The 27,932-nt window shown below is 42.8% G+C and overlaps 1 protein-coding gene across 1 annotated transcript; it reads right to left on the minus strand.

Annotated features, from left to right (window-relative positions):
- Window positions 1–357: 357 nt before the first annotated feature.
- Window positions 358–27,843, minus strand: LOC146308953 (zinc finger protein 646). The gene is made up of 5 exons (XM_084743585.1): window positions 27,545–27,843; window positions 14,621–17,385; window positions 12,410–13,522; window positions 10,408–11,273; window positions 358–1,282 (listed from the first exon to the last, which is right to left on the minus strand). Exons 2-5 carry the CDS (start codon window positions 17,167–17,169, stop codon window positions 855–857), a joined length of 4,956 nt encoding a protein of 1,651 aa, XP_084599711.1. The 5' UTR covers window positions 17,170–17,385; window positions 27,545–27,843; the 3' UTR covers window positions 358–854.
- Window positions 27,844–27,932: the final 89 nt, after the last annotated feature.

Raw genomic sequence — 27,932 nt, forward strand, 5'->3', positions numbered from 1 at the left:
GCTGCTTATAACTGATATTTATTGATTAGTTTATTTATCAGGGATGAATAAAATGATGATTTAAATGCACCAGAGTTCAGCCAAAATACTGTTTTTCTTATAATCTGTAGTGTCAGATGTGAAAAAGAACAGAAGATTCAAATTACACAAAAAATCTAGTTGCTCAAATTTGGTCAACGAAATTTAAAAAGAAGAAAAGAAAAGAAAAGAAAAAAGAAAAAGGAATCACACTTAAGCATCTGAGCTCTTAGTCATAATCTGTTAAATCTGGAAAGTGGAAGAAAAGTCACATGATCTGGTCAAAAATAACAAAAAAAAATCAATATTAAGAATTTGTAAATATGAAACAATAAAACGTAAAAAAAAAATGATACATAAAAACTTTGACATTAACCAATCAAGTTTTTGTTTCTCTCTTAAAACTACAATACCCATGAGCCTCAGCTGCTGTTGCTGTTGAGGCGTCAAATTCAAAATGTTGAATTTGAGAAGAGAACACGTCGACCAAATCAATTTAAACATTTCTCACTGTTAAAGGAGCGCACAGCAGAGTGAAGCTCTGTGATTGGCTGTTAGTCAGTGAAATGCATCCTGGGACATGAGTGAAATATCACCTCTCACGTTACATTTTGTGCTTCTGTAAATTTCAAAGAGAAGAACTCTGAGCAGGTGATTTCAGGTTGATGGTTTTCAAGTCAAATATTTCAGTGATAGAAATAATTTGACGTGACGTCTTCAGGTGAAACGTCTCCGTCAGGTGTCCAGCCGCTCCGCTCGCCCTGCAGGCGTCCTCAGGAGACGGCGTGTTTGTCTCGACTGTTTGAGGACCTCAGGAGGAGCAGGGGTTGTGACGTTTAGCTGAACGGTCTTGAGGAGACGGCGAGGAAGGCCGAGGACCTCCCTCTGGACAGTGGCGGACCCCGCCAGTGCACCTTCATGTGGTGCCGCAGGTTGGATCGGGACGAGAAGCGCTTGTCGCACTGCTGGCAGGAGAACGGCTTCTCCTTGGTGTGGATGCGGCGGTGGCAGACGAGTGCCGTGGACACCCGGAACGACTTGCCGCAGTCAGGGCAGCGGTAGCGTTTGGGCTCGGTGTGGATCCGCCGGTGGTTCTTGAGGGACATCAGGTTGGGGAACTCCTTCTGGCAGGAGTTGCAGAAGTAGGTCCCGGTCTTGTGGCTGTTCTTGTGGTTGAGCAGCGAGCTGGCGTGGCGGTAAGAGCGACCGCACTGACCGCAGACGAAGCTCCTGGAGCTGCTGGTCGAATCCGCCGGACTCAGATCTGAGAGGAGACAGACACCAGGGTTCAGTTCAGATGGACACACAGGAACTGATTCAGAGGACGTCCTCACTGCTGGGACCAGGTCTCATCGACAGACGTATAAATACCACGCCAACGTCTTCAGTCATTTCACGTGTTTACAGAACGCCATTGATGCTTTCCACGTGTCACGTCGCACCGTTTAGTCTGTCCTGACTTACACGCAGACAACATGTCGTTTTATGTATTAATGTCCTCAAGGGGACGGAATATAAAGAGAGACAAAGTCCCAGGAAACAGGACTTTTACCCAGGAGACACAGGTTCCTGTCCTGTACGAAACCAAAAGCCAACGTTAACTTATTTAACTTATCGTGCGTAACTTAAACTACGTCACGTTTATAACTTTAAATCTCGTACGCAGCCTAACGTCCATTATGTACAACTTAAACCACATATACAACTTAACTAACTTTAATCTTAACTGTATTCTTGTTGTAAAGCTACTTTTGGTGCCAAAACCCAACCAAGCTGCAACTGTTTCACACTGTTAACCACGATGAAGATCGCCATGACAACGGTGGTCACCTGACTGTTGTTCCCAGGCCCAAAACTCATAAATTGTGCTGGACTGAACGGCACTAAATGACACATGGAAAGCTTAAAATATGTGATGGTGACACGTGACATGTCATTAAAAGTGGCGTGCTGTTTATACGTCATGTCGTCTACAAATCAAAGTTCCCCTTTAACCAACATCCACCTGCAAACCTCTGGAGTCAGTCGACTTCAAGATAAAACCGGTTCATCACTGAGCCGCTCCACAACGTCTAACAACATCTGTACACAAAGAAAAAAATGAAAAAAAAAAATCTCCCACTTAACAAGATTCACGTCTCAGAACAGGAAATCTAATCAATAATCTAATCAATAATATAATCCTCGTCTTCAGTGAATGCAGCTGCAGGTTAGTAAATAAAAGTCTTCAGATGTTTTCAGAGGCTCTGAGAGGCGAGTGTTTTCATCCAGGTGAGTTTTAATGTCTCCGTAAAGTCTAAACACTGATATTATTATATTAGTCTAACGCTAAACCTCAGATTAAACATTTACATTCAAAAGAAATGACAGCAGACTCCACATATCGACCTCACAGAGGCATAAAGGAAGATGAAAGGATTTCTTTTTTTACATTTTCAGAATAAAGTTTAAATTTCAAGCATGAAGTCAGTAAAGGAACCAAAAGTCAAAGTTGAGATTGAACTTTCAGTTTGTGAGCATCATGTCAAAATCAAGTTGAAATATCGAACGTAAGAAATGTCAAAAAGAAAAGGGTAAATATTTACACTTTATTTATGTTTTGTTTTTATGCTCAACATTAATGTTGTTCTCAGCATTTTAATGACTTAAAAGTCAAAATGTCAAGTTTAACATTAAAATACAAAAACCTGAAGTCTAAATATCAAAAATAAAAGTTGAAACATCAACAGTGACGTAAATAAAGTCAAAATGTTGAGCATTAAGTCAGAATGATGAAAATGAAGTTGAAATGTTGAACCTAAAGTAAAAACCATTTTAACTTTATTCTCAAAATGTAAAATAAAAACAAATCTTCCTCTGACTTATTTTTTCTTAAGTTTGGCACTAAAACTAAAAAAATTTACTTTAATCTTGAAATTCAAACTTTATTTTAGAAATGCAAAATAATTTTTTTGTTTTTTCCTGAATGAGGCCGTGATAAAAACCTTCCTCCTCCTCCTCTTCTTCAGTCGTGAACAGCAGAGAAACATTTTAGTTCACACCAGAATTCTTTTTCTCTTTTGTCTCTCAGGGCTTCCGTAGTTTTCATCAGACTTCTTTGTTTGTTTGTTTGTTTTTAAGGAGCTGCTGCTGATTTAATGTGTTTTTAAAAGTGAAAAGAAAAAAACCAGCGCCGAGCGTCTGCAGCCGTGAAACGGCTTTTCAGAATAAAACAAAGAAGTCAGATTAATTAATGAGCGTTTCAGTTTACAACCAAAATCACAATGAATCCCCGGGAGGCCGTCGACTCGGCTGCTTGGATCTGAGCTGCGTGACCAAAGGATTTTCATTCAGTTTACTGTCTGACAAATCTACCATAAAGGGTTATTACACACAAATTACTTGCCTGACTTTACATAATCCACAGAAACAACAGTCAATGTAAAACATACAGATAAAATAAAATACTAACTAGCAGCTTCATTTTTGAATCAGACATTCGCATCCTTTTAGTTTTGTTTATTTACAGAGGATCGTTTATAATCAACAATAACAATTGGCTGCAAGATGATTGGCTGCTGAAATGTAAATAAACTGCAGGTCAGGATATGAACATAAAAGAAAAAGTGCAGTTTGGCTTCAAACTTTTTGAGTTTAAATTCACTCGACGTCCTCGATGGTTTGATGTTGGCTGTGAAACAGTTTGACAAAGTCTTCAAACCTTCATCATGAGAAAAGACACAGGAGGAAACTGAAGGCTTCAGTTTAGAAACATCACTGCTGTTCAGAGGAAACCCTCATTTCTAAAAAGTTGGGCGACGCAAATTAAAACAGAATGCAATGATTTGCAAATAATTTCTGACCTGTATTCGACTGAATCCAGCTCAAAGACGAGATATTTCATGTTCAACTGACAAACTTTATAGTTTTGTGTAAATCTGCAGTCATTTTGTTTCAGGATCCTGTTTCTGTCTGTGATCCATCATCTTGTCTTCTGACACTCAGTCAGTGTTTGTGAACTGAGACACTAACTGTTGAAGTTTTAAAGGTCAATTCTGTCTCATTCTTTCTTGATATTCGTCTTCAGCTGATCAACAGTCCACAGTCTCTGTTGTCCTATTTTGTGCTTCATAATGCACCACACATTTTCAATGGGAGACACGTCTGGACTGCAGGTCCAGGTCAGTCTAGGACCTGAACTCTTTTACTATGAAGACACGCTGTTGGAACACGTCCACAACGTGTCTCAGCATCATCTTGCTGAAATAATCGGGGACGTCTCTGAAGAAGACGTCAGTGATGGCAGCATGTGTCTCTCTGAATCCGTCCATACCATCACAGCTGCTGTCTGTTGAAGTCAGTGCTGGGAACAATCTGGATGGTCCTTTTCCTCTTCAGCCCGGAGGACACGACGTTTTCCTCTTTGCGTCCGTCCATCTCAGATGAGCTCTGGTCCAGAGACGTCTGCAGTGTCTCTGGATGTTGTTGATATCTGTCTTTGTCTTTGAGTCTGAACTTACATTTGTAGATGCAGAGACAAACTGTGTTTACTGACAACGGTTTTCCAAAGTGTTCCTGAGTCCATGAAGTGTCCTTTATACAATGATGAGGTTTTTTAATGCAGTGCTGTTGGACTGTTTGTAGTTTTTCAGAGTGGTGAACTTCACCTCATCCACGCTGTGAACCACTGAACGTGAATGTTTACAAAAAACAACAAATGTGATCAGTTTGACATTTAAATATCAGGGTTTTTTTTACTGTATTCAGTTGAATTCAAGTTTCTGCAAATCATTGCATTCTGTTTTCATTTGTTTTTTGCAACATCCCACATTCTTTAGAACTGGGGTTTGTAGAAAACCAGGTTGTTTCAGGGTCAAAATTACCTTTTAATAAATTAACAGATGCATTTAACACTTCAGCTTCTTTTAAAACCATTTTCTCAAAGAGGAAACTGGATTTTATCTTAAAAAAAAAAAAAGAACCAAAACACAAAGTAAAGTTCTTTCCGATTGAACCTTTGCACAGATCAGATTTAACAGCAAATACAAATAAATAATTAAATAATAAATCACATCTGAGCTGTTTTTAGTCAAAATCGTCTTGGTTGGACCACAGAGTGTCTGGTGTTTTAATTTTAAAAGGTACATTCCAACATTTTAGGCAGGGTTGCCAGGTCTGTGTGACATGAGCCAGGTCCATGTGTGCACATGCTGATCTGGAGTCAGTTTGGTAGAATTTGGGCAGAAATAAATTATTTTATTTCAAATACAGATGAAAAGGTCCACCCAACAATTCATCCAGTGGCAACACTTCAAAAGTAGCCCAAGTACGAGGAAAAAATGCAGACCTGGCAACCCTGATTTTAAGGAATCCTCATGCAAATAATGCAAGTTTAAACTCTCCAAGATTATTTTTACAAGCCACTATTATTTTATTTATTCAATTAAACGTTCTTTATTATTAAAATATTATTTAAAATATTTTAACCACTTTTACTTTGCTGTCAGACCGACGTCAGACAAATATCACTCTACAAACCAACCAAACTGCTTTGATAAAATCAGTCATTTTAGCACAGAACAGAGGAGATGTTGGTCTGCCGCTGCCTCCATCTGTTAGTTTGTGTCATTTAGTGACCTCAGCGAATCAGAACGAACCCTTTACACAAATTATTCACACTGTATTTGCAACAATACTGCAAGTGGCCACCAGGAAAAACTGAAAGCAAGGCTGAGCTGCGACGGCGTTGCTGTTTGATTTTACTCGTCTGCGCTCCAGTTTTGATCCGTCCTCCGTACGTCTGCAGCCCCCAGCAGCAGCGTTTTTGTTTTATCGCTCAGACTTGATTCCGTCCTCTTTGTGCTTCTACCGTGGATCAGTACCCAACGTGATTAGTTAATTTTCTGGCTCTCTTTATGATTGCGAGTGTGTACGGGGTCTTTTATTTTGAAAACTGACTGGCTTCTCTCTGCTTTTTCTGTGGATCTGCTCTGTGCAGGTTGATACAGCATCCGTCAAAATTAGACTCGGCATGTATTTGAAGCGGAGCGAAGAGCTTCTGGAACGTTCCAAGGTGCAGCTGGGGGAATCACAAGCTTCGTGTAGAATGGAATGTGGCCGTAATGCACAACAGTCAAAGCTAATGTTAGCACCACAAACTGCACATTAAATAGTGGTCGGAGCTCGCAGGTCTGAAAAGAACCTCGAACCTGCATTTTTTTTCTAATGTCTGACAGGGAGCACGTCAGACTGTAGAAACGAATCCAGCAAATGCTTCATGTGTTCCACCATCTTGCAGCGCCGGCGTGCCGTGTCCGTCACTCTCGGCGTCTACTGGTTGTGTTGAGACTCTTGTCAGATTTTTCATTGTTTTGGTCAAATCGTTCATTCTCACGAGAACTTGCAGATCTAGGGTTCCGTTCTAGGCGCCATGTCTGCTGTTGCCTGCTGACGGTGACAGATGGATAAGTTTTTCTAAAAAAAAACAAAAAACTAAAACTTTTTCCAAAGTTTAAATTTGAGACGACTGTTTGTGGTTCTTCCAGATTTCCTAGACATTCTTGTCAAAAGTAAAATTACACAAAAAGTAAGTAAGTAAAAGTAGAAAACTGTAAACTTCATATGACGGCTCATCTTAATTTTTTGCTCGTACTGCAGGGAGACGCCACTGCAGCAATGGCGTCTTGTTAACTTCTGCCATGGACAAACGGCGCGTGCAGCTTGTTCATGGCTGCCAAACTGTAAAAGGGTCAAATGCAAAAAATGAGCCAAACATGAATGGTACCCAACCCTCCCAGATGTTCCTCATAAACTGAACACTGAGTGTAAATTTCAGAGGAAGTTAACAGTAAAGTGTTGAAGGAGAACGGAGTGAAAACACTGACCTCACTGGGTTTTGTTTTCAGCTATTTATTTTCAGTACTCAGCAGTAAGGGTTATAGTATATGGACAAGTTTTTCTGTTAAGAAATGAATTATCAAAACATAGTTTATAAAAGTGTATAGTAAGCATTACATATATATGCATGGAAACAAAAGTTAGACTTCAAAACAAAAAAAGGGGGTTATAGTTGTTCCAAACCAATCGTTTTCTTCTTCTCTCTAAAAACTACTCGAAATGCAGGCGGGAAAGTGTCCACTCAGAAAACCAAAAAATCAAACATGGTGGAGGAAGAAAATGCAAAAATAAAAATAGAGAATGTACAGTTATTATTTCTGTGTTCTAGATCAAGATCACATCGACTCCTACAGCACTTGACGGTCACTGCACGGCTTTGACTTTTTGTCTTTTTTCTTTTTTTTAAAACTAGCACCAGTGCTCCTGAAAACGCTGACAAACGGTGGTTTTTCAAACACACACAGAGGCTTCCAAATAGTCATAGAACGCAATTAAATATAAGGAAAACAAAATGACACCAATAAATACAGGAGGTTACCATAAAAGTGTAACATAAAAAAAAAGGTTTTCAAATGATGAGGACTGAATGCACTCCAAATAAAGAGGAGAATCACCGAGTCGTCCCTTTTCAACGTGAGTTTGATTCTTGTGAGACAGGAAGTAGGAGGAGGAGGAGGAGGGAGGGGGCGTGGCGGGAGGGAGGAAGGGAGGGAGGTGTCAGTCAAACTCGGCGGAGAGATAAATATGGAAGCAAGGGATGATGGGAAGGCTCGACTGAGAAAGACCGTCACAACATCACTTGGTAAAAGGCAAGAAAAACACGTTCCATCATGGTGGTGTGGTTACAGTTCCTTAAATGTTCAGCAGAGTCCATCAGTAGAGTCCATCATCTCCACAGAACAGGGGCATTGTGGGTAGGGGGAGGTGTTTTACATCAACACAGCTCTAAACTCACACATCCTAAAGACTAGCGCCGTCCATTACAAGTGTTAATAATAATAATAATAATAATAATGATAATATAAATAAATGCATTACTACAATGATCTGTCGTCTTTTTTCCTTCTTATAAAAGAGGTACTGTAGAGAATACAGTCAGAAGTACGATTACAATACAGGATCAAACAAAACAGAACCGTGTCGGCTCAGGCCGATCAATATACACCTTTAACTCTGTTTTTACTTTCCCACGTAGTTTCTTTCTCCAATTTTTTTTCCAACCTGCAGCCACATTCAGCTGGTTGTACAGTGAACCTGCGAGACAGAGATCGGGGCACGACGCCGTCATGGACAACGGATTCATCACGTGATCACGCGCACAGATTCAAAAGTGGCAGGCGTCTAGACTCGAAATGATTAACTTCATAGGAATCAGGGCGTCACGATTCTCTTTTGATTTTAAGATCAGGATTTGATTTGAACATTTTCAGCGCAGACGAGTCCCTCCAGGAAGATCCAATCACAACTATTCACGACCTTGCAAGTTTTTTTTTTCCAATTGCTGGTACTTTTCTGCAAATCTGACTGATCGGTCACTGATCGGATACTCTTTGTATCCTGAATCTGTCTGGTGAATTATGGAACAGTTTTATTCTACCTGGAGTAAGTTACCTTTGATTTTTAAAGGATTTATACAAAAAATGTCTAAAAACATTGCAACATGCATTGCAATTTTTGAGAAAAGCTGCCATGAAATTGGGGATTTTAGGCCGTAACAGTCCCCTAAAACAGTCTGCAAAATCCTGGAAAGACTGACTGACTGACTGATTTGTCCTGACAATATTCTCACACTCTCCTTCTCTATAGGTTATCAAGTGTGATATAACGGCCGGTGAGCTCCGCTGTGTCGTCCTTTAACTGTTTTTTTTTTTCTTCAGACACGCCTCAAAGCACCATCCTCACTGATGGAGGAAATAAAAACATGATTTGATTCAATTATTAAAAGTGGAGGCCTATTTAGATTTTTTAACTAAATATTACAATTCATTCTCCACCTGTTGGGCCGATTTCTCAATCAAGATTGTTAAAAAAAAACACATTTTCAACGTTTTCTGGACCAAACGGATTAATCATAAAAATGATTGACAGATTGATAATTAAAATAATCATTAGTGGCAGCCATATAAAGATGTTTTCTTGAATAAAAATTGTTTTATCAATTTGATTTGAAAATCACAGTAGAAGAATAATTTGATCAATATAAATGACAGTTATCAGGATGTAAAACCGCAGAACAGCAGAACTGTCAGTGCAAAATAAAATGTTGAAATTGAAAAATCGAATCGAAACGTGACTTTGAAAATAAGAAAAAGTCATACTGAATTGTGGGTTTGGAGAATCATGACAACCCTGGTGAGGAGGTGACGTCAGATTAATGGCTGATTACAGTTTTAATGCCTCAGGCTCACGAGAGGCGGCGACCTGACTGCTCCTGTTGAATCTGTGCGAGTGAACGAGGCGTCAGAAGTCCGTCGGTTTGGGAAGCTACAAGAATATAAAGCTCATCTTTGTGCAGTAAGTCGCACACACACACGCACACACACACACGCACGCACACAAAACACGCACACATTTAAACCAGACCCTCAGAGACTGAAGTGTCCCGTCTTCAGTCCTAAAAAGCTCCCAGAAGTCATTGCTGCCTCCCATTAAAACACTCAGGTACAAAAAAGGAAAAAATAAACCAAACCTCTCTGTCTCCACCGGCACGTCCACTGCGTCTACATGTTGGTCACAGTTAAATAAAAACAGTTTGAAACTTTGTGTAGGCTGACTCGGTCAGAATGTGGTCTAAAAACTTTGTGACGAAGGCCACGAGAGAAGATTCATCGACACAAGACTCCCTAAAACATCGGTCAGGACTGAGACGGACGAGGGCAGGAAACACAGACTGCAACACAGGACCGATCAGCTGCCGGGACTGAGATGGACTCAAAAACAAGCATCAGACTTCCTCACGCTTTCATCTGGACCCTCACAGCAGCCACGACCCAAAGAACATGTCTCTACAGAGGACTCGTCAGTCTCTACAAGCTGGACGTTAACAGTCTCATCACAGCTGAGTCTCTGCGGGGCAGCAGCCGTCTGTCCTCGACTTTACGGGGCAACATGCAGCAGGGGAGGGGGGTAAGGCAGGTGTAGTGAAGTCCATCATGTCTGTCTACAGTCCATGTCGGTCTGTCTGTCTGTCTGTCCACCTGTCAGTCAGTCTGTGTGGGACAGTCGGACAGGTCTACAACCGGCGCAGGAAGCCTCAGCTTGAGGTGTGTGTGTGTGTGTGCGTGTGTGTAGCGTCCATGTCAGTCTCAGCACCCTGTCCTTCGCACACACACTACAGACACACATGGAAATGAGGAAGAGGAGGGTGAGCAGAGGAAGAGCTACGTTTTGGCACCTCCAGAAACCTTGGCATGTGACTGGCTCCCTCCCCCTCCCTCCCTCCCTGTGTCTCACCCCTCCCCCGCCCCCCCTCCCCTCATCCCTTAGCTTATATGAAGGGGCCGCCGGGCATACCCAGGAAGTTGGGCGCACCCATGGCCATGGGAGGGGGCGCCGTGGAGCCGCTCCAGTGCACCTTCATGTGGTGCCGCAGGTTGGACTTGGAGGAGAAGCGCTTGTCGCACTGCTGGCAGGAGAACGGCTTCTCCTTGGTGTGGATGCGGCGGTGGCAGATGAGCTGCGTGGACACCCGGAACGACTTTCCGCAGTCAGGGCACTGGTAGCGTTTGGGCTCGGTGTGGATCCGCCGGTGGTTCTTGAGGGACATCAGGTTGGGGAACTCCTTCTGGCAGGAGTTGCAGAAGTAGGTCCCGGTCTTGTGGCTGTTCTTGTGGTTGAGCAGGGAGCTGGCGTGGCGGTAAGAGCGACCGCACTGGTCGCAGACGTGGGACTTGACGACCTCGCCGCCGCCGCCCCCCCGGCCGCGGGCTTTGGTCATGCTGCCGGGGTCGAGTCCTTGCTCTTGCATCAGCGTGAGGTCCAGGCCCGACCCCCAGCCCAGCTCCTGGGAGCCCCCCGGTCGGGGCTGCTGGGGTCTGGGCTGGCGGGGCTGTGGCGCCTGGCCGTGGGTGATCTCCATGTGGAGCCTGAAGCTGGCGTGTGTGGGAAAGGCTCGTTGGCAGGACCGGCAGGTCAGCTCCCGCTGCTTCTGGTGGACGCGGCGGTGGTTGTAGAGCTGGGAGGAGACGCGGAAGGCCTTGCCGCAGTCGTGGCAACGGTGGCGCCGTGTCTCAGAGTGGATACGGCGGTGGTTCTTCAGGGCGAGCAGGTTGGAGTAGGTCTTGAGGCACACGGCGCAGTGGTAGATGCCGACAGTGTGGGTGTTCTTGTGGTTAAGGAGGGAGCTGGCATGGCGGTAGGAGCGGCCGCACTGATCACATCTGTGCAGAGACAAACAAGAACAAACAAGGGGGAGGAGCGAGGGTACGGGGGCGGGGACAGAAAGACAGAAAAAGGGAGATTAGTAACGGAAGATGGTGGTTTGTTTTCACTACTCTAGTCTCAGTTACTGGTTACCACTTTTTCTGTATTCAATTATTGAAATATTTTAACTAATCATCATCTAAGATGTTGCACATACAGGTATATGATCTGAAATCCGGCTTAAAGCTTTTAAAGAAAAACACTACAAAGTGGTGTACCATGTAAAATTAGGATTTCTACACAGGTCACAGGGGAGAGGACGGCTGGGTGGGGGAGGGAGGGACATGGGACAAACAACTGGGATTCATGTAGGGGACTGGGAGGTATCTGCCGCTCCCTGCACTGCACAAATGGACACAAGCTTCAAACAGCTTCTTTCACATCTGGAAACGGTTTCAAAGACCTGCTGTCACAGCCTTCTTTTGAGTGATTCTGAATGTAGTGATGAAAAATCCATCAGACATGCCCAAAGACCCTCAACCTTGCTGTGCTGTAGTAAAGAGAATAATAACCTCTGGACATGTGCAGTGCAGCTAGCTCCAAATACTTCCTAATCTTCCCTGAGATTTCAGTTTGCCAAGACATCAGAATGCAAGAGCCAATCACATGACTGCATTTTCTAGTCTAATAACTGGCCAGTGTCATGATACTACCTGAAGAAAACAAACATTAACAAAGTCAAAGACTACAATAAAAATCAGAACAAGAGCAAGGAACACACAACATCAATGCTTAAAATTTTGCTAAAATGCTACACACACAATACTACGTAAATAAAATCTGTGTCAAAGTTTGCTGAGAGAACAAAGCATGAAAACAAAACATCTAAACATGAAATGTTTGATTGCAGGAATCCTAAAAAACTCAGGTGTGTGATATATGCTAACTGAAAGCAAACAGGGTTGACTTATCTGGTCTCTCCACTAATTCAATTTGTCCAAACTTCAGAAAAATCCGAATTCCGGCACGCGTATGGTCCCAAGGAAGCCGGATTGGAGATCATATACCTGTAATAGACATGTAGAGACCTAAATTTATCTTCACTAATTTTTTTTCAACTTCGAAGAATCACAAACAACTGACGAGAACTCACGTGTACCGACACTCTTCGCCCTCTCCCGTGGGTGCAGTGGCCTTCCTCCTGACTTCCATGCCTACCTGGTTGTCCCCGCAGCGGTGCCGGGCCAGACCGGACCTCCCCTGGAAACTCTTCCCACAGGTGGGGCAGCCGAAGGGGGTGGCGCCCTCCTCGTGGACCTTCTGGTGGTTGCGGAGGAACCTGGCCAGCCGGAAGGCTTTCCCACACGTGTGGCAGATGTGCTTCTTCCGCTGCGTGTGGATGCGCATGTGGTTGCGGAGCGCCATGTAGTTGGTGTAGGGCTTGTCGCAGAAGTTGCACCGGAAGTTGCCCGTCTTGTGGGTGTGCTTGTGGTTCAGCAGAGAGCTGGCGTGTTTGTAGGCGCAGCTGCACAGGTCACAGGCGTAGGGTCTCTCGTCAGAGTCCATGTCCACAGAGCTTCTGTCCATGCTGATGGTGTTAGTGGAGCTGTTGGTGGATGAGGACGAAGGCAGGTGCTGGGCTGGGCAGTCGTGGGCTGCGAGCTCGTCGGCCGTGGCAAAGCCTTCGCAGCAACCGTCGCATTCAAAATCCATTTGGGCCCCGGGGCCCTGCGGGCCTTTGCACAGGCCGGCTGTAGTGTGGGTCGCGAGCTGCCTCTGGGTGCGGAAGCCCTTCCCGCACTCTTGACAGTTGTGCTTCTTCTGGGCGAAGTGGAGCCGCAGGTGGTTTTTCATTGCCAGCCTGTTAGGGTACGTAGAGTTGCAAACATTGCAGTGGTACTCTCCAATTTTGTGAAGGTTCTTGTGATTGGCCAGGCTGCCTGCGTGTCGGTAAGTCTTTCCACATTCTTCACAGGAAAAAGGCCGTCGTCCGCTTTCAGCTGGGTCAAACTTCTGGGGTCTGGACGTTCCAGCTGAGGAGTAGGGCTTTTTGAACCCTTGATGACTGTATTTCACACCCATCACCTGCCCCTTTGATGACTCTCCTCTCATTGGCTGCATCTGAGATGGACCAGGTTGCTGGAAGCGGGAACCGTTGGGGCCGGTCCGAACAAGGCCTTTGGCCCGGTGCTCCTCATGGAGACGGAGGTGGTTGATCAGCTGTTTTTGAATCTTGAAGGCTTTGCCACATTCTTCACACTTGTGCCTGCAGCAGACATGGACAGAAATGGAGAAAACACAACAGAAAGAAATCAAATGAATAAACTTCAATCAATATCAGGGCAGCGGTGGGATCAAACACAGCCATCTATACAAGCTGTTATCTTACGCATTATGGAGCAGGAGTCATCCTGATAACACTGGCAGTCCTGGTGCAACACTATAATGAGCAACTAAAGTTCAACCAGTTTACAACAGAATTAATCACTGGCAAACATCCTATAAAAATAATATCCAATCTTCTAAACCATCGGCCTCCACATCGAGCTGAAAAATCTCAACAACTGGAAATTTGGAACCTCGATGGTAATGAAATATTAAGTTCAATCCAAACAGATGAAAAGTGTGTAATAAGATTACATTACTTATTCACTTCCATTTGCAGAACAAGGGCAACATGAGCACCACCTTTTTGCACTAATGCCATATTAAGACATTTTTAACTCTTTAACTTAAGCTGTTCTTTTGATTGTTGTGGCCTAAGATGCCTGACTTCACAGCAGCTTTTTGAAAAAAAATGTTATGCACATTGCAGTGTTTAGACACTTTTTGCAATGAAATTGCAGGAACAAGAGAAAATTGCAATTTTGACTGCAAATTGGTATTGATGCTTAAAAACCAAAAGGCAACCCCACTCTGTTCTGACTAATCTTACTGAAAAGGCTTGGGATGACTTTTAACTAAATCTGCTGTATTTGTAAATAAAGAAGTGCACCTTTCTACAAAGCAGCTATTTTTTGGAATTCAAACACAGTCAAAACAGTATAGAATTATAAAAAAAAATGATTAATACAAATTGCACAATATTAATGAAAAACCTTGTGTTCAACTGAGTTGGTTCATTGAGATGTATGACATTTGCACGGGGGACTACTATGATTGGTGGAATTTGCAAGAAGCTACGGTGATTTTTAAAATTTGCAGAAATGTTGTGGTGATTTCTTTCAGAATCGACTGATTATTCCTAACTTTATATCTACCATTAGTAACAATTTTCTTATATGTGTGCAAAATGAAACATCTTTTAACTCATGACAACATCTGTCCAAATAAAATAAGAAAATGGACAAAATCAGGGACGCACCTCTTCAGATCAAAGTGGGTCCTTTGGTGGTTCTTGAGAGCCAGTAGATTGTAGTAGCGTTTCTGACACACCAAGCAGCGGAAGACGCCGGTCTTGTGGGACTTCTTGTGGTTAAGGAGTGAGCAGGGGTGTCTGTATCCTCGTCCACACTGGTCACACTTGTGGGGCTTGTCACTTTGGTCAACCATGGGCCTACGTCCATCACCACCAACATCACGGCTTCCTCCGGCGACCCCACCGCCGACGCCATCTCCTCCAGACATCCCTTTGGCTCCATTGAGGCCCTGCTTGTTCATTGAGCCGGCCCGATTCTTACCGGGGCACAGGTGGGTAATCAGGTGATGGCGATCAGCAAAAAACATGCCACAGTCAACACAAATGTGGTTGCGTCCATCCATCTTGTCGTTGCCATTAGCTGAGGTGCCTCCAATACCCTGTGGCTGTCCGTCCGGCCTCTGGGGGCCGTGGACTAACTGGTGATTCAGGAGGTCCTGCTTCCTGGAGAAGCTCTGACCGCAGGTGGAGCAGATCATCCTCCAGTCCTGCTCCAGGTTGGAAGGTCCCGGCCCTGTTGGGTTATTGGCATGGCTACGCAGGTGGCTTCTGAGGGCTCTGAGGCTGGCGTAGTGGTTGCCGCACACCGAACATTGATACACTTCTCCATCATCGTCGTCGTCTTTGTCATTGCTCCCCATCCTCTTCCCTCCGCTCTGGGAGTACTGCCGCTGGCTGCTGCCTTCCTTCAGGTTGCTGGAGCTCCCAGCAGGCAGTGAGGTTCCACTGGAGCCGTGGTAGTTCATGTTCCCCATAAAACCATTGGACATGTTGGCCTGCGGCTGTTGCTGCTGGCCACGGCGGGGACACAAGTGTGACTTAATGCCAGACACATCTCCATACATCTCACCGCAGTCCGCGCACACGTGTCTGTCAGCCTGACGGTGAGCAGAGTTGCTCTGGGACAGGGAGCTGCCATCGAAGCGATCATGAAACTCTAGAGAGTCCAAACCACTGCTGTGGCCACCGTCAGGTACAAAATGAGCAGCATCACCCAGATTTCCTGGCAGTGAGATCGGAGTGGTGGCGCCGCTGCCTTCTTGGACGTAGCTCTGCTGGGAGTCCAGAGTCAACGGTTCTGGAGACAGCCAGTCATTGCTGTCGTTACTAATGGGCTGGTTGGAGGGACGCCCCTTGTGGCTCCGTAGGTGGCTGTGTAGCGCTGCTAGGTGAGGGTACTGCTTACAGCAGATGGTGCACTGGTAGTGGCCCGTCTGATGGCAGCGTTTGTGGTTGACCAGGCTTCCTGCATGCCGGTAGCTTTTGCCACACTCGCCACACTTGAAACGCCGCTCTCCATCATCTGGAGAATTGGCCTGGGGCACCCGACCTCCGGATGGAGATGACACGGAGCCCTGTGATCCAGAGCTTAGTGTGTCTGAGTTGAGGATGGAGCTGTCCTGGCCGTGGGAGGCCGGGTGGGGGTCATGAGTCAGATAGTGGACTTTCAAGGTCTCCAGATCTGGATGTCCTGCGCCACAGTATGCACATGTGTAGATGGGATTGTTGACGGGAGGGCCCATGATGGGGTCGTAGGGACCTCTCTTCTCACTGGGCAGGGGCGGCAGGGGCAGAGGATCCCCCAGGGCGGGGGTGTAAGCCGGGGATCGAACCGCACTAAGGTTGTGAGGCATGATGCCCGGGAAACTGCGCGGCAGTCCGAGGGAGGGCGAGGCCGTGTTGTGCAGCAGGATGTGCTCCTGAAAGTCTGCCTTATTTGGCAGCGCTACCTGGCACAGGTGGCAGAAACAGGAGGCTGTGTCGTCGCTCTGGGACGACTGGGTGCCGCTGCTGCTGCTGCTGCTGCTGCTCACCATGGAGGCCCCGGGCGTCTTGAACTTCGAGTGAGTTCTCTCGTGGCTGTTTAGGGCAGCCAGGTTGCTAAACTGTTTAAAACACACAGAACACTTAAAAGTCCCTTGCTGGTGACACTTTTTGTGGTTCACCAGGCTACCGTGGTGCCGGTAGGTTCTGTCACACTGATCACACTTGAACGGTCTGTCCCAGGCGTCGTCGGATTCAGGGGAGCCTTTTTTCCCGTGGTCGTCTGTCTCGTGGCTCTGTAGGACACTATGGCCCATACCACTATTGTTCAAATGGGAGCGCCCGAACCCGTCCGAGAGGTCTTGGGCGAGGCCGTAGTCCCTCTCGTCGTGGCCGGCTTCTTCAGGTACTTCTTCGCTCTCTTCTTCTGTGTGCGCACTACTGGGGGACAATGTATGGATACGTAGGTGGTTCTTCAGAGCTACTGCGTTTGGGAGGGTACGGGTACAAACGGGACACTGGAATGAACCCACTTCGTGAGATTTCTTATGATTGGCTAGGCTGGCAGCGTGCTTGTAAATTCGTCCACACTGTTCACACTCAAAACGTCCTGTCTCTTCTTGCTGATAATGTGCTTTCATATGTTCTAGAAGACTTGGAGTACTCGGGCAAACCATATCACACTCTTTACAGGGGAAACCCTTGGCACGACTCATATCATGCATTGCCATAGTACTCTAAAGCAAATCGGTTGGCGGGAATCACGGTTCACAACAAAGCAATGAACAGTGATGTCAGGGAGGTAACAGCTGGGCTTAGCTCTTCAGCTGGGGGGCGGCAGCAGTGGCCATTTTCTCCCCAAGAGGGGTCAGTGTGGGTCCAGCCGATCAGGGCCCACCCTGGGAGGTGGCGGGCCTGTGGGGGTCACACCAGCCAATGAGGTATCACTGTGGAGAGAAGAAGAAAAAAAAGAAAGGAGAGTTACTTTAAGAGCATCTCGACACCCTGTTTCATCATCATTTTATTTAATTAAATAAAATCATGTTTGTAAAAGTACAGTTGCACTTTAGGTTGAGCTGCACAATTAATCACAATTGCAATAAAATCTAAATATGGCAAAGTGAAATATCCAAAACGCAGAATCAGAACCACACTGCAATTTTGTAAAAAACCGGAAAAATGTGAGAAAACAGCATTATAGTGATTCAGACCTAAATAAATATCAAATTACTTGCACAATCAATTGATTATCAAAATAGCTGCAGATAAATTCTCTTTCGATCAGTTAGCCATTTGATATGGCTACCTGCATGTTAGTTAAATCTCAAAACGTCTCATTTTACTTCAGTCTTCCAGCATCAGACATCTCATTTGATCGAAAATATCACATCACAGTGCAGAAGATCTGCAACCCGGGTGTTAATATTTAGTGAAAGAACCAATAGTTAGTATATGTAGCAGCGTTTCCTCTACATTCATTTAGGAGTGGCGGCCCGCCACTCCTAAATCCTAGCCGCCACTCCTTCAAATTCTTTTTTTTTTTTTATTGTTGACGCAAATACACCACCGCCGCATCTCTTCACCTTCAAAACAGACTCCTGTCGGTTACTTGCGAGCACTAAGGTAAACTGCAGATAACTATCTTGCTCAGTATGGAAATATACTTGCGCTGCTCATTTGCATGATGCTAGCGTTGTTTGGGGGGCGCGGTCGTCAAGCACGTCAAGCACCTAGGCGACGGGGCAGAGTCAGAGGAGCGAATTCCCGAATTACAAATAAACAATAAAGCAGCGAATTACCGGCCGGAGAAGAGGTAGACGTAAATTATTAGCTTTAGATAACTCGACATAGATTTTACAAGTTAAACAGACGTTCACAATATGTTGATGACCAGCTAACGTTACGTAACTTATCGGTAGTTTAAGTTAATTTGGCCCGGTGCCAACTCAGTGTCGCTAACGTGAGTAAACTAATTGATAGTATTAGGCTAACGTTAATATCTACACGCCATTATGTAACAACTGACTGCATTTTTCAGATGAGTTTATTGAAATATTTCTCTAAGAAGAGAAACGGAACGCTGCTGAAAAAAATCCTAGAGGAAACACTGGATGTAACATTATAATATAATATTAAATGATAAATCCAGTGGGCCAAAGCTTCTCTCTCTGCACCGAGCAGCAGGCAGGACACACCTTTGTTGATAGTGTAAAGAGGATGAACCCTCCCCCTCCCCCTCCCCCACCTCCATCAGCGGTCAGCACCAACAGCAGCCTGATCTCACACCAGCACCACTTTCCATCCAACGTACAGTTATTTACATTAGTACAGGAAAAATTACAGGAAGTAGAAATCCACAGAAACTGATGACAGATGAGAATCACATTTTAAACTCTACGGATAATCTTGATTTATGATAACGTAGGTCTGATGCATATTTTCTGCATCCAAATGATTATTTCCATTGTTGATTGATCTTTTCTTGATCAACTGAGTACTGGTTTGGTCCATAAAGTGTTAGAAAATGTTGATCAAAGTCCAAGACAACATCCTGTGAGTGTCTGAATGCTGCTGGCGGTCTAAATATTGACACACGACTGTTTGTTCCTGGCGTCACGTGATGCTCTGACAGAGGACGCCGCACCTGCCCACCCTCTACAGGAGGCTTTTATTCAGGTGTGTCATCATTCATGACCTCCACATACCTGAGATACATACATCATGACAGAAATCTGTTTTCTCTAAAACAACAAACCGTACCAGACAGCGACAATATCTACAGTGACACTACGTGGTTAATTATTTTATTTTATTAAAGGGTTACTACTGCATTTTTTTGTTTGAATACATAATTCAGGTTAAAGACAATTAATTATTAAATTAACTACCATCCATTTTCATAATTGATTTATTGATTTGAGCCTATTTTTTAAGAAAAAATATATACACTATTTGTATCACTGCATATTAAACTAAAAAAATAGAAAAACAATCTGCCTTATCATCTTTAAAAGGAAATTTTGATGTGAGCACATATCAGACAACACTGATACAGTTTACAGACTGATATCGGCCGATAATATCGCCCAATCGATCGATCGATCAGTGTGACTCCAGCACACATCCAGTTTGTGTCAATTAGAGTAGATCAATATTTATATACAAAATGTGTTTTAGTGAGGTCAAAAGAAAACAAATTAAAGGAAAACAATGGTTGATCTATGATGATTATATGATTATTATTATTACACATAATTAATAAAGCACATACAGCAGTGGGGTCTGTGCAGCTTTAATGTGGAAGTAAAGTTACTGTCAAGAAGAAAAAGTAGCAACAAAAACTTAAAAAATGGTTCAAATTGAGCAAAGTAAGAGCCAACACACACAGAGAGAGAGAGAGAGAGAGAGAGAGAGAGAGAGAGAGAGAGAGATCAGTAATCAGATCAATAGCTGTTTAAGGAGCAGGTGATTAATGTGAGTCCAAGTCTGTGACAGTTTTAACAAGATAATCTGAGATCTGTACCAGAGAACAGCAGGAGGTCACGTTAATCTGCTCCATGGACACACACACACACACACACACACACACACACACACACACACACACACACACACACACACGTTACACCTTGCCAAACACTCTGAAGTCACATTCAAGGACTTTTCAAGACAGACTCACAACTGAAACCTGAAGTGTTTGAGGTGAGAAAATCACCTGATAAATACGCCATAATCAATACACTCACACAGCTCTGCTCCTTCTTTCACTCGTCAGGTTTACAGAAAAGTTCTGAATTTCAAAGTAAAAGTCCAATGAAAACAAGACAGAGCTTTTGTCCGTCCTCTCCTGCAGTCGGTTTTCTTTGTTCACACACTTTGTAGATGTTTCATGGCTTTTTTTTCCTTCTACATTAAATTTCAATGTGTTTCTCCAGTGAAAAGCTGTTGGGTTGATAAAATATCAGACATTTCAGGGTTTCTTCCCTGGATGTTTTTGAGACAAAGCGCTGGAGAACATGGTACACATTTTGCCTTTAACAAATATTGCACCTCCTGCAATTTGAAAATTGACAAAATCCCAATCTGAGGAATGAAAGTGTCAACAGGATTTAAATTTTATTCCAAGATGAAACAAAAAGATAAGAAAAAGATGGTGACAGAGGAATCAACATAAAAACACCCAGCTGCAGATTTTAAAATCTGTCTGCACATTTCACAAGTCAAGAATGATGAAGGACATGAACTTTGGACAGGCACCAACAGGTGGGTCAAAAAATGCACAATTATAATAATAAAAAAAATCACATGAGTTGATCTGATCCAATTACAACCATATTATGTTTCTACGTGACATTATTATTAACTACCACGATGCATGAAGATCATCATCACCAGACCTTTGCAGCAGCTCTAACCTGACATGAGGAACTTCTGATTTCTGATCCCAACTCATCTCATCAAACTTCATCTGGAGGAGTGAAATAAACCAACCACCTCAGTCATGGTGACAAATTTAAAATTCATAAACCACAAAATTCACAACATGACCGACACAAGCCTCCATGTTCTGAACAAACACTAACGACAAGTAACATCTGCATCTTGGAACACAAAAAAAGCAAAATTAAACTCTTGGCAATGCATCATGGGAAAGTATGCAAACGAGGCCTGTGGATATCAGAAGCCACAACCCTACAGCGCCCCCAGTGGTCGGAGGACGCCATTACACATGTCAAGGTCTCTAGTTGATGAATTTAAAGATTCTCAGACGATGAAAACACAAACCACTGACATCAACTGACTACAAAACTTTACACCTCACAATTAATACTACTACAACAGAAAAAACATCTCTATAGTATCAACAAATATACAAATTCAGATAAAAATTAAAATGAGAGCTGCAAAGATTAATTGGCTTAATGATTATTAAATTAATCACCAACAATTCTGATAATAAATTAATTGGTGTAAGTCATTTTTGTATTTTTTTTTTTAAGAAAATTTAATTAAATTCTCTGATTTCAGTTTCTTAAATGTGAATATTTTCTGGTTTCTTTACTCCTCTCTGACAGTAAACTGAATATCTTTGAGTTGTGGACAAACTGATCAATATTGTTCACTGTTTCCAGACATTTATAGACCAAACAACTAATCAATTGATAGAGAAAATGACTGACAGATGAATTGATATTGAAGATAATCGTTACAGGAAAGGCTTGATGGCCAACTTCATGCTTAATGGCAGCATTAATAATTATTTAAGTATTTAAAAGGAAAACCAGAAAATATTCACCTTTATGAAGCTGGAACAGAATTTAAAAGATGTTGCTATTTTTGGGTTTTAAGGGGTTAAAGAGTCTCAGGCAGAGCTTATAATCAGAACTGATTACTTTTTCAATCAGTTGTTTGGTCTATAAAATGTCAGAAAGTGTTGATCAGAGTCCATGATGACGTCCTCAAATGTCTTGTTTTGTCCACAACTCAAAGATATTCAGTTTACTGTCAGAGAGGAAAGAAACCAGAAAATATTCACATTTAAGAAACTGGAAAAAAAGACTTTTCTTCTTAAAAAAGTACTCAATCCAATTAATCCATTATCAAAATATTTGCTAATTAATTTAATAATCAACCACATAAAGCCAGTTAAGTTTAAAAAGGGGAAAAGAATAAAGATATAAAGAACAAAAGAATGAAAGTGTGAAGTTAAAGGTGGATAAAAACAAACCAAAGAGGTGGAGGCACAGATGGAGGAGAAGGTGGGGGAGAAGAGGTGGTGAAGACGAGGTGGGGGAGAAGAGGTGGGGAAGACGAGGTGGGGGAGAAGAGGTGGGGGAGGGGTGGCAGCGGTTCAGGTTCAGAGTGACGGATGAAGAAGGGGGGTTAAAAAAAAGGGGGGGGGGAGGGGGACAATGGAAAATAAAGGTGTGGAGGAGGATTTGATTGGCGGGAGAGGAAAATGGTGGAGGGGAAGGTGGAGGAAAACACACACACACACACACACACACACACACACTGACGAGCCGTGGTCTGACAGGTAGGACGGCAGAGAGGAAAAATCAGAGCAGGTACAATCAGACAAACTGAATCAAACGGAGCCTGAGATTCATTAAATAAAATGCACAATAAATCAATAATAGTAATAATGATCATAGTAATAATAGTAATGTTGATGGTGACAGTTTGCAGGTGAAGCGTGCAGGTGTGGAGTCCTGCAGACAGTTTGAGTTTGATCTGCAGAGACTTCTCCTCCGACTCTCTGCTGAGCCTGAAGCAACACTTCAGATTTTTTTTCCTTTATTTAAGTCAGAGTCTCTCTTTTGCATGACAGACCAGGACCAGACGACAGCAGAAAAACACCACAAAAAGACCCAGCAGAAGAGCGATAAACATGCTGTATGTACAAAAATCTGCATTACAGCAAACCAAGACACTAAAATGATAAAGATATCTATCAGTGATAGACTCGTCATCAATAGCAATAAGAAAGCAGTTCAATAAAATGTGCGTTAAATGCAAACCACCATAACGAACACACCCCAGCTCATAAACAGCTTGTCACAACCCTCGCTAACACTAACAGCCAATCACAGAACAGCTTTGTTGTTCCGTTGCACCATCGACAACAGAAATAGCAACAAAATAAATGCAGATTTAAAAAAAAAACAACTAGGACAGGTCAGCTCACCAGGAATGGTCATTTTTGTTGTTTTTTTAATGCCTACCAAACACTATAAGATTGTGAAAAGACTTCAGTCTGACACCGTCTCACACCTAAAGACAATCTGTCAGAGGTCACAGACTAAGATTTTGCAAAGACCAGACATCTTGCCGGGTCACGATTTGTAAGACTGAAATTATTTTGCTCTTGTTCCCGCTCTCCCAACATAATGGTTCTGAATTCTTACTTTCCTATGATAAACTACTGTTGACATTTTTACACATTTCCTCCAAAACAAATAAATCAGATGTTTGTACTCATTTGTCAACTGACAAGATTGTGACAAGATTAATATTTCAATATATTGACTTTAGTGATTTTTTTAAAGTAAAAAAAAAAGTCTAAATCCTCTGATTTCAGCATCTGAAATGTGAATATTTTCTGGTTTCTTTACTCCTCTCTTACAGTAAACTGAAGATCTTTGAGTTATGGACAAAAAGACGTCATCCTGGACTTTAGGAAACACCGATTGACGTTTTTCAGCACAAAGATGAGTTCTGAGCATTTTAATGTTTATGCATTTTATCTGATTTAATAACATTTTTATTAATGTTTGTTTATTAACTGGCCCCTGGCTTCCTGTCATTTTGCAAAAGTGGCCCCCAGCTAAAGCAAGTTGAATATTCCTTCACAAGGACTCCTGGAAACTTGTCAATGAAGCCTTGAACTTCAAGGAGCCCTAGAACTTCAGAGACTCCTGCAACCTCCTATAAAACCTCAACAACTTCTTCAAGTACTCCTGAAACCTTCTTGACTAATCCTGGAAAATAACCCAAGAAATTCTGAAAACCTCCCCAAGAACCGCTACAAAACCCTCAAGGCCTCCTGGAACCTCCTAAAAGACACTAAAACGCTCCTCAGTGAGGAACTTTCTCAAAGACCCCTAAAACTTTCTCAAAGATGACTGGAACCTCCTCAAGAACTCCCCTGATATCAGTTATATCTGTGTACCCAGTGCAGACATCAGTCCAGGACATGTTTAGCCTAGCTTAGCACAAAGACTGGAAGCAGAGGGAAACTGTTAGCCTGATTCCATCCATCTGATTTACATGTTGTACTTTGTTAGCCAACAAGCTAGTTACCAATTATGTAAAAAACTTCTGAATTTATCAGTTACAATAAACGTTTATACAACTGCATCTTGAATTTGTACCTCAAAATGAAGGTTTTGTTACTTGATAAAAATTGAAAAGTAATATATAATAAGTATATAAGTAACTGTCATTCAAAAATGACAGAAAATGCTGTTTTAAGCCTCTCAAATATGGAGATATCCTGCTTTTCTGCATTCACTCTCGTATTTAACTGAGTATCTTTGGTTTTAGACTGACAAAATGAGGCATTAAAGGCATCACACTGGACTTTGAGAAACATTTTCACTATTCAGTCCCTCCAGAGCTTTTTTTTAATTGCTGCAGCCTAAAATGCCTGATTTCTCACCAGCTTTTCTAAAAGATTAAATTAATCAATCATTAAATTTAGCGCCAAATATTCTGATAATTGTTTTATTAGTTTGAGTATTTTCTGAGAAAAAAGGTTTAAATTCTCTGATTTCAGTTTCTTAAATGTGAATATTTTCTGGTTTCTTTATTCCTCTCTGACAGTAAACTGAATATCTTTGAGTTGTGGACAAAACAAGACATTTGAAGACGTCATCTTGGACAATTTCCACAATTTTCTGACATTTTATGGACCAAATATTTGATTAAAGGAGAAAATAACTGACAGATTGATTGACAGTGAAAGTAATTGTTAGTTGCAGCTCTAACTTAAAGTACCAAAGCTATAAAGAAAAGTTCGACGTGTTCATTTCAGATCTCTGTCAAACGTCAGGCAGGACAAGAAAAACTGAACTGAACTGAGTTCAGAAACTTTTTCTGGTCCAGAACTGTGTGCAGTTTGTTAATTAATTTTTCTGTTGTTGTGATATCAAATGAGAATCAAGTATGTTTTTAATACAAGTACTTAACAATTAATCACAATATGACCAAGAGCAATATCCAAATTGCAGAACAAGAACTAAATAGCATTTTTTTTTTAAATGTAAGAAAAAAGCATTATACTAAGGGTTCTATGGAGATGAGCTGACAAATGTTATTCTCCAGATGAAAGTAAACATGGTTGTTTGGTTCAGACATCAATAAATATCACATCATCATGATTTTAAGAGTTTTGGGTTTTTTTTCAGTAAACATGAAAATTGTGATGCCTAAATGATCATTCAGTAATTCAGCCCTGTTAGTAATGTATTTAAGTTTACAAAGAGCCCTAAAAACGATCCTCAATAATCCAGCACAGATTTAACAAATGAAGCATTTCATTCACAAACAGATTTGGATCAGGCCTCTCAGCAGCAGCCAATCAAAACGCTCTCTGTTTTTTCCTTCAACTTTTTTTTTCCTCCTGGAGCTTCAGATCATGTAAACAAACCGGCCTGAGCTGCTGACTGATTAAAACTCAACTTTATTGATAAATCAGAGGGTGCAGGTGAGCGCGCGAGCGTGTGAGGAGGGATCCTCCGTGTTGTTTTGATGGAGAGCAGCAGCAGAAGCAGAAAACCGTTTATTCTCTGCATTAAACTCCACATCAGCACATTAACAGTGATGAGACCCGCGCACAGACACACTGAGCCGGCTCCGCCGCAGCGGGGCTCCCTGACCTTGGCCCGTCTCCTCTCGCTCGGGTTCAGCCTCGGCATCAATCTATCGGGACAAAAGCGGAGAAGAGGCACGGCCGACATTTGCTGCGGCCGACTCCCCCGATTTAACCGGGGGAGTGACACCCGAGCCCGGCCTCTCCTGCAGGAGATCCCCCCCTACACCGAGGAAAACGGGCCGGTGTTAGCCGTGAGAGTCCGACATGATGCCGCCCGCAGAGCAGGACTGCACCTCCAGACATCAGCCATCAGCCCACCTTCACTGAGACCCCACATCCATCGGAAAATGGCTTTCAGCTGCACAGAGCCATTTTCCCCATGCTAACCATGCTAACGGGCTAGTGTCGCCTCTTTTTCAGCCCCACAAACACAACCTGCTAACCCGCTAGCATGCAGGCTAACGCTGCAGGCCGAGGATACGTTCATGTTGGTAACAACAACAGTCACAGTAACAATAACGAATTTAAGCGTCAATAAAAATCACATTTTCTGGATATGAGGTGAAAGGCAGGAAGATACACGGGGCGCGTCTAGAAGGGAACCCTCGGTTTGAGGAAATCTCACGAGATTTGTCCGCGTTTCTTCACTGAGTATTAACAGTTTCATAATGTGACTGTTATAATCTGGGGAGATTTAGGGACAAAATTATCTTTGACTCTGTTACAGAAACAACAACGAAAAGGCATAGCTATTATGACACCTCAAGTATATGGAAAAGAATAAATAAATACATAACTTGAATAATTAATATTTAAGTTAACATTTCCCTCGTATGGTGTTTTTCAATTATTTTATTTTTGTTTCCATTTTATTTCTTATTATGTTCCATAAAACTTTTGTAAATACTATACCTTATATAATAAAAAACTAAATATATAATTAATATTCAAGTTTATATTTCCCTCATACAGTTTGATTTTCAATATATTATTGTATTTGTTTTTTTGTTTATTTTCCTTTTTACATTCAATAACACTAATAATAGACAAGTTGTTACAATTAATATTTAAATTTACATTTCCCTCATACAGTTAGAATTTTTATCCCGTTTTTTTATCTTTTGATTTTGTGTAATAACACTGCTTTCAAAATAATCTGTAAATAATAAATAAATTGTATAATTGTTTTTCTCCTGCAATTCGTTTTTTTTACGTATTCTAATTTTATTTATTAATTTGTTAATTGATTATTGTTTTCTTTTTGATATGTTAAATAACGCTGTTCTGTGATTCCTGTAAAGTGTAAAAATGATAATTATTCGGTATCCGTCAGATGCAATGTACACTTTTTGTAGAAATGTGATTAATAAAAAAAAGTTTGGGGATAAAAACACCTGGTTAATATTTGATTTCAAATGAACTCTCGCGAGATTTTTCACGGGTCTGGGGTTCCCTTCTACAAGTTACCGATACACGGCCGCGCTAGCGTTAGCATTAGCCTGGCTAACATTAGCAACAACCCCCCGCGATGACAGAAAGAAGTTGAGAACAACAGAACCGTAAACAAAAACAACAAACAACACAAACACCGCCACGTACGAGCCACTAACACGTCCAGGTGTGTGTTCACGTGCAGTCCGTCACGAGCGGAGACGAACTCGCGGAGGTTAGCATCCCAGCTAGCCCAGCAGACCCGGGCTAGCCCGCAGCTACACAAAGATCTCGACAAACACACCGCGGCCCCCTTTGATCAAAACCCGCTTTTTGCGCCGTTTCGGCCGCGGACTCACCCCTCAGTTGGCCTCTGCGCCCCAGAAGTGACCGATGCACGGCGAAGAGGTGCAGAATGTGCACTTTCACGGATTAGGCATGCTTATTTGTTCCTCCTCCTCTTCAAACACCGACTTTTGCTTCTTGGCTCTCTCTCCCCCCGCTGCCGCCGCTACCGCTGCGCGCCGCGCGGTGCGCAGCTCGAGCGCACACTTTTACGCGTCATCATGCGCAGAATGCGTTTCAGCAGCGGCCACAACAACATCCAGTGTGTGTGTCGGTGTTTTCAATGCAGGTTAATGTCTCACTCTGTGTCTCAGAGCCGCTCTGTGTCGGTTGTGTCCATGTTGATGCGGATTACAGACGAACAGGCGGCAGACCTGCGCGGTGCGGCTCGGTTCGGCTCGG

Source organism: Lutjanus erythropterus, chromosome 19 (genome assembly GCF_056507025.1).
Source record: "Lutjanus erythropterus isolate fLutEry1 chromosome 19, fLutEry1.hap2, whole genome shotgun sequence".
Classification (NCBI taxonomy): Eukaryota; Metazoa; Chordata; class Actinopteri; order Lutjaniformes; family Lutjanidae; genus Lutjanus; species Lutjanus erythropterus.

Excerpts from the sequence above, each read along its gene's own strand:
- LOC146308953 (XM_084743585.1), bottom strand. The coding sequence starts at position 17,169 with ATGGCAATGCATGATATGAGTCGTGCCAAGGGTTTCCCCTGTAAAGAG. Across the intron at positions 13,523-14,620 it reads ACCCACTTTGATCTGAAGAG|GCACAAGTGTGAAGAATGTG; the intron begins GTGCGTCCCTGA and ends TGTCTGCTGCAG. Across the intron at positions 1,283-10,407 it reads GGGTGCGCCCAACTTCCTGG|ATCTGAGTCCGGCGGATTCG; the intron begins GTATGCCCGGCG and ends GTCTCCTCTCAG.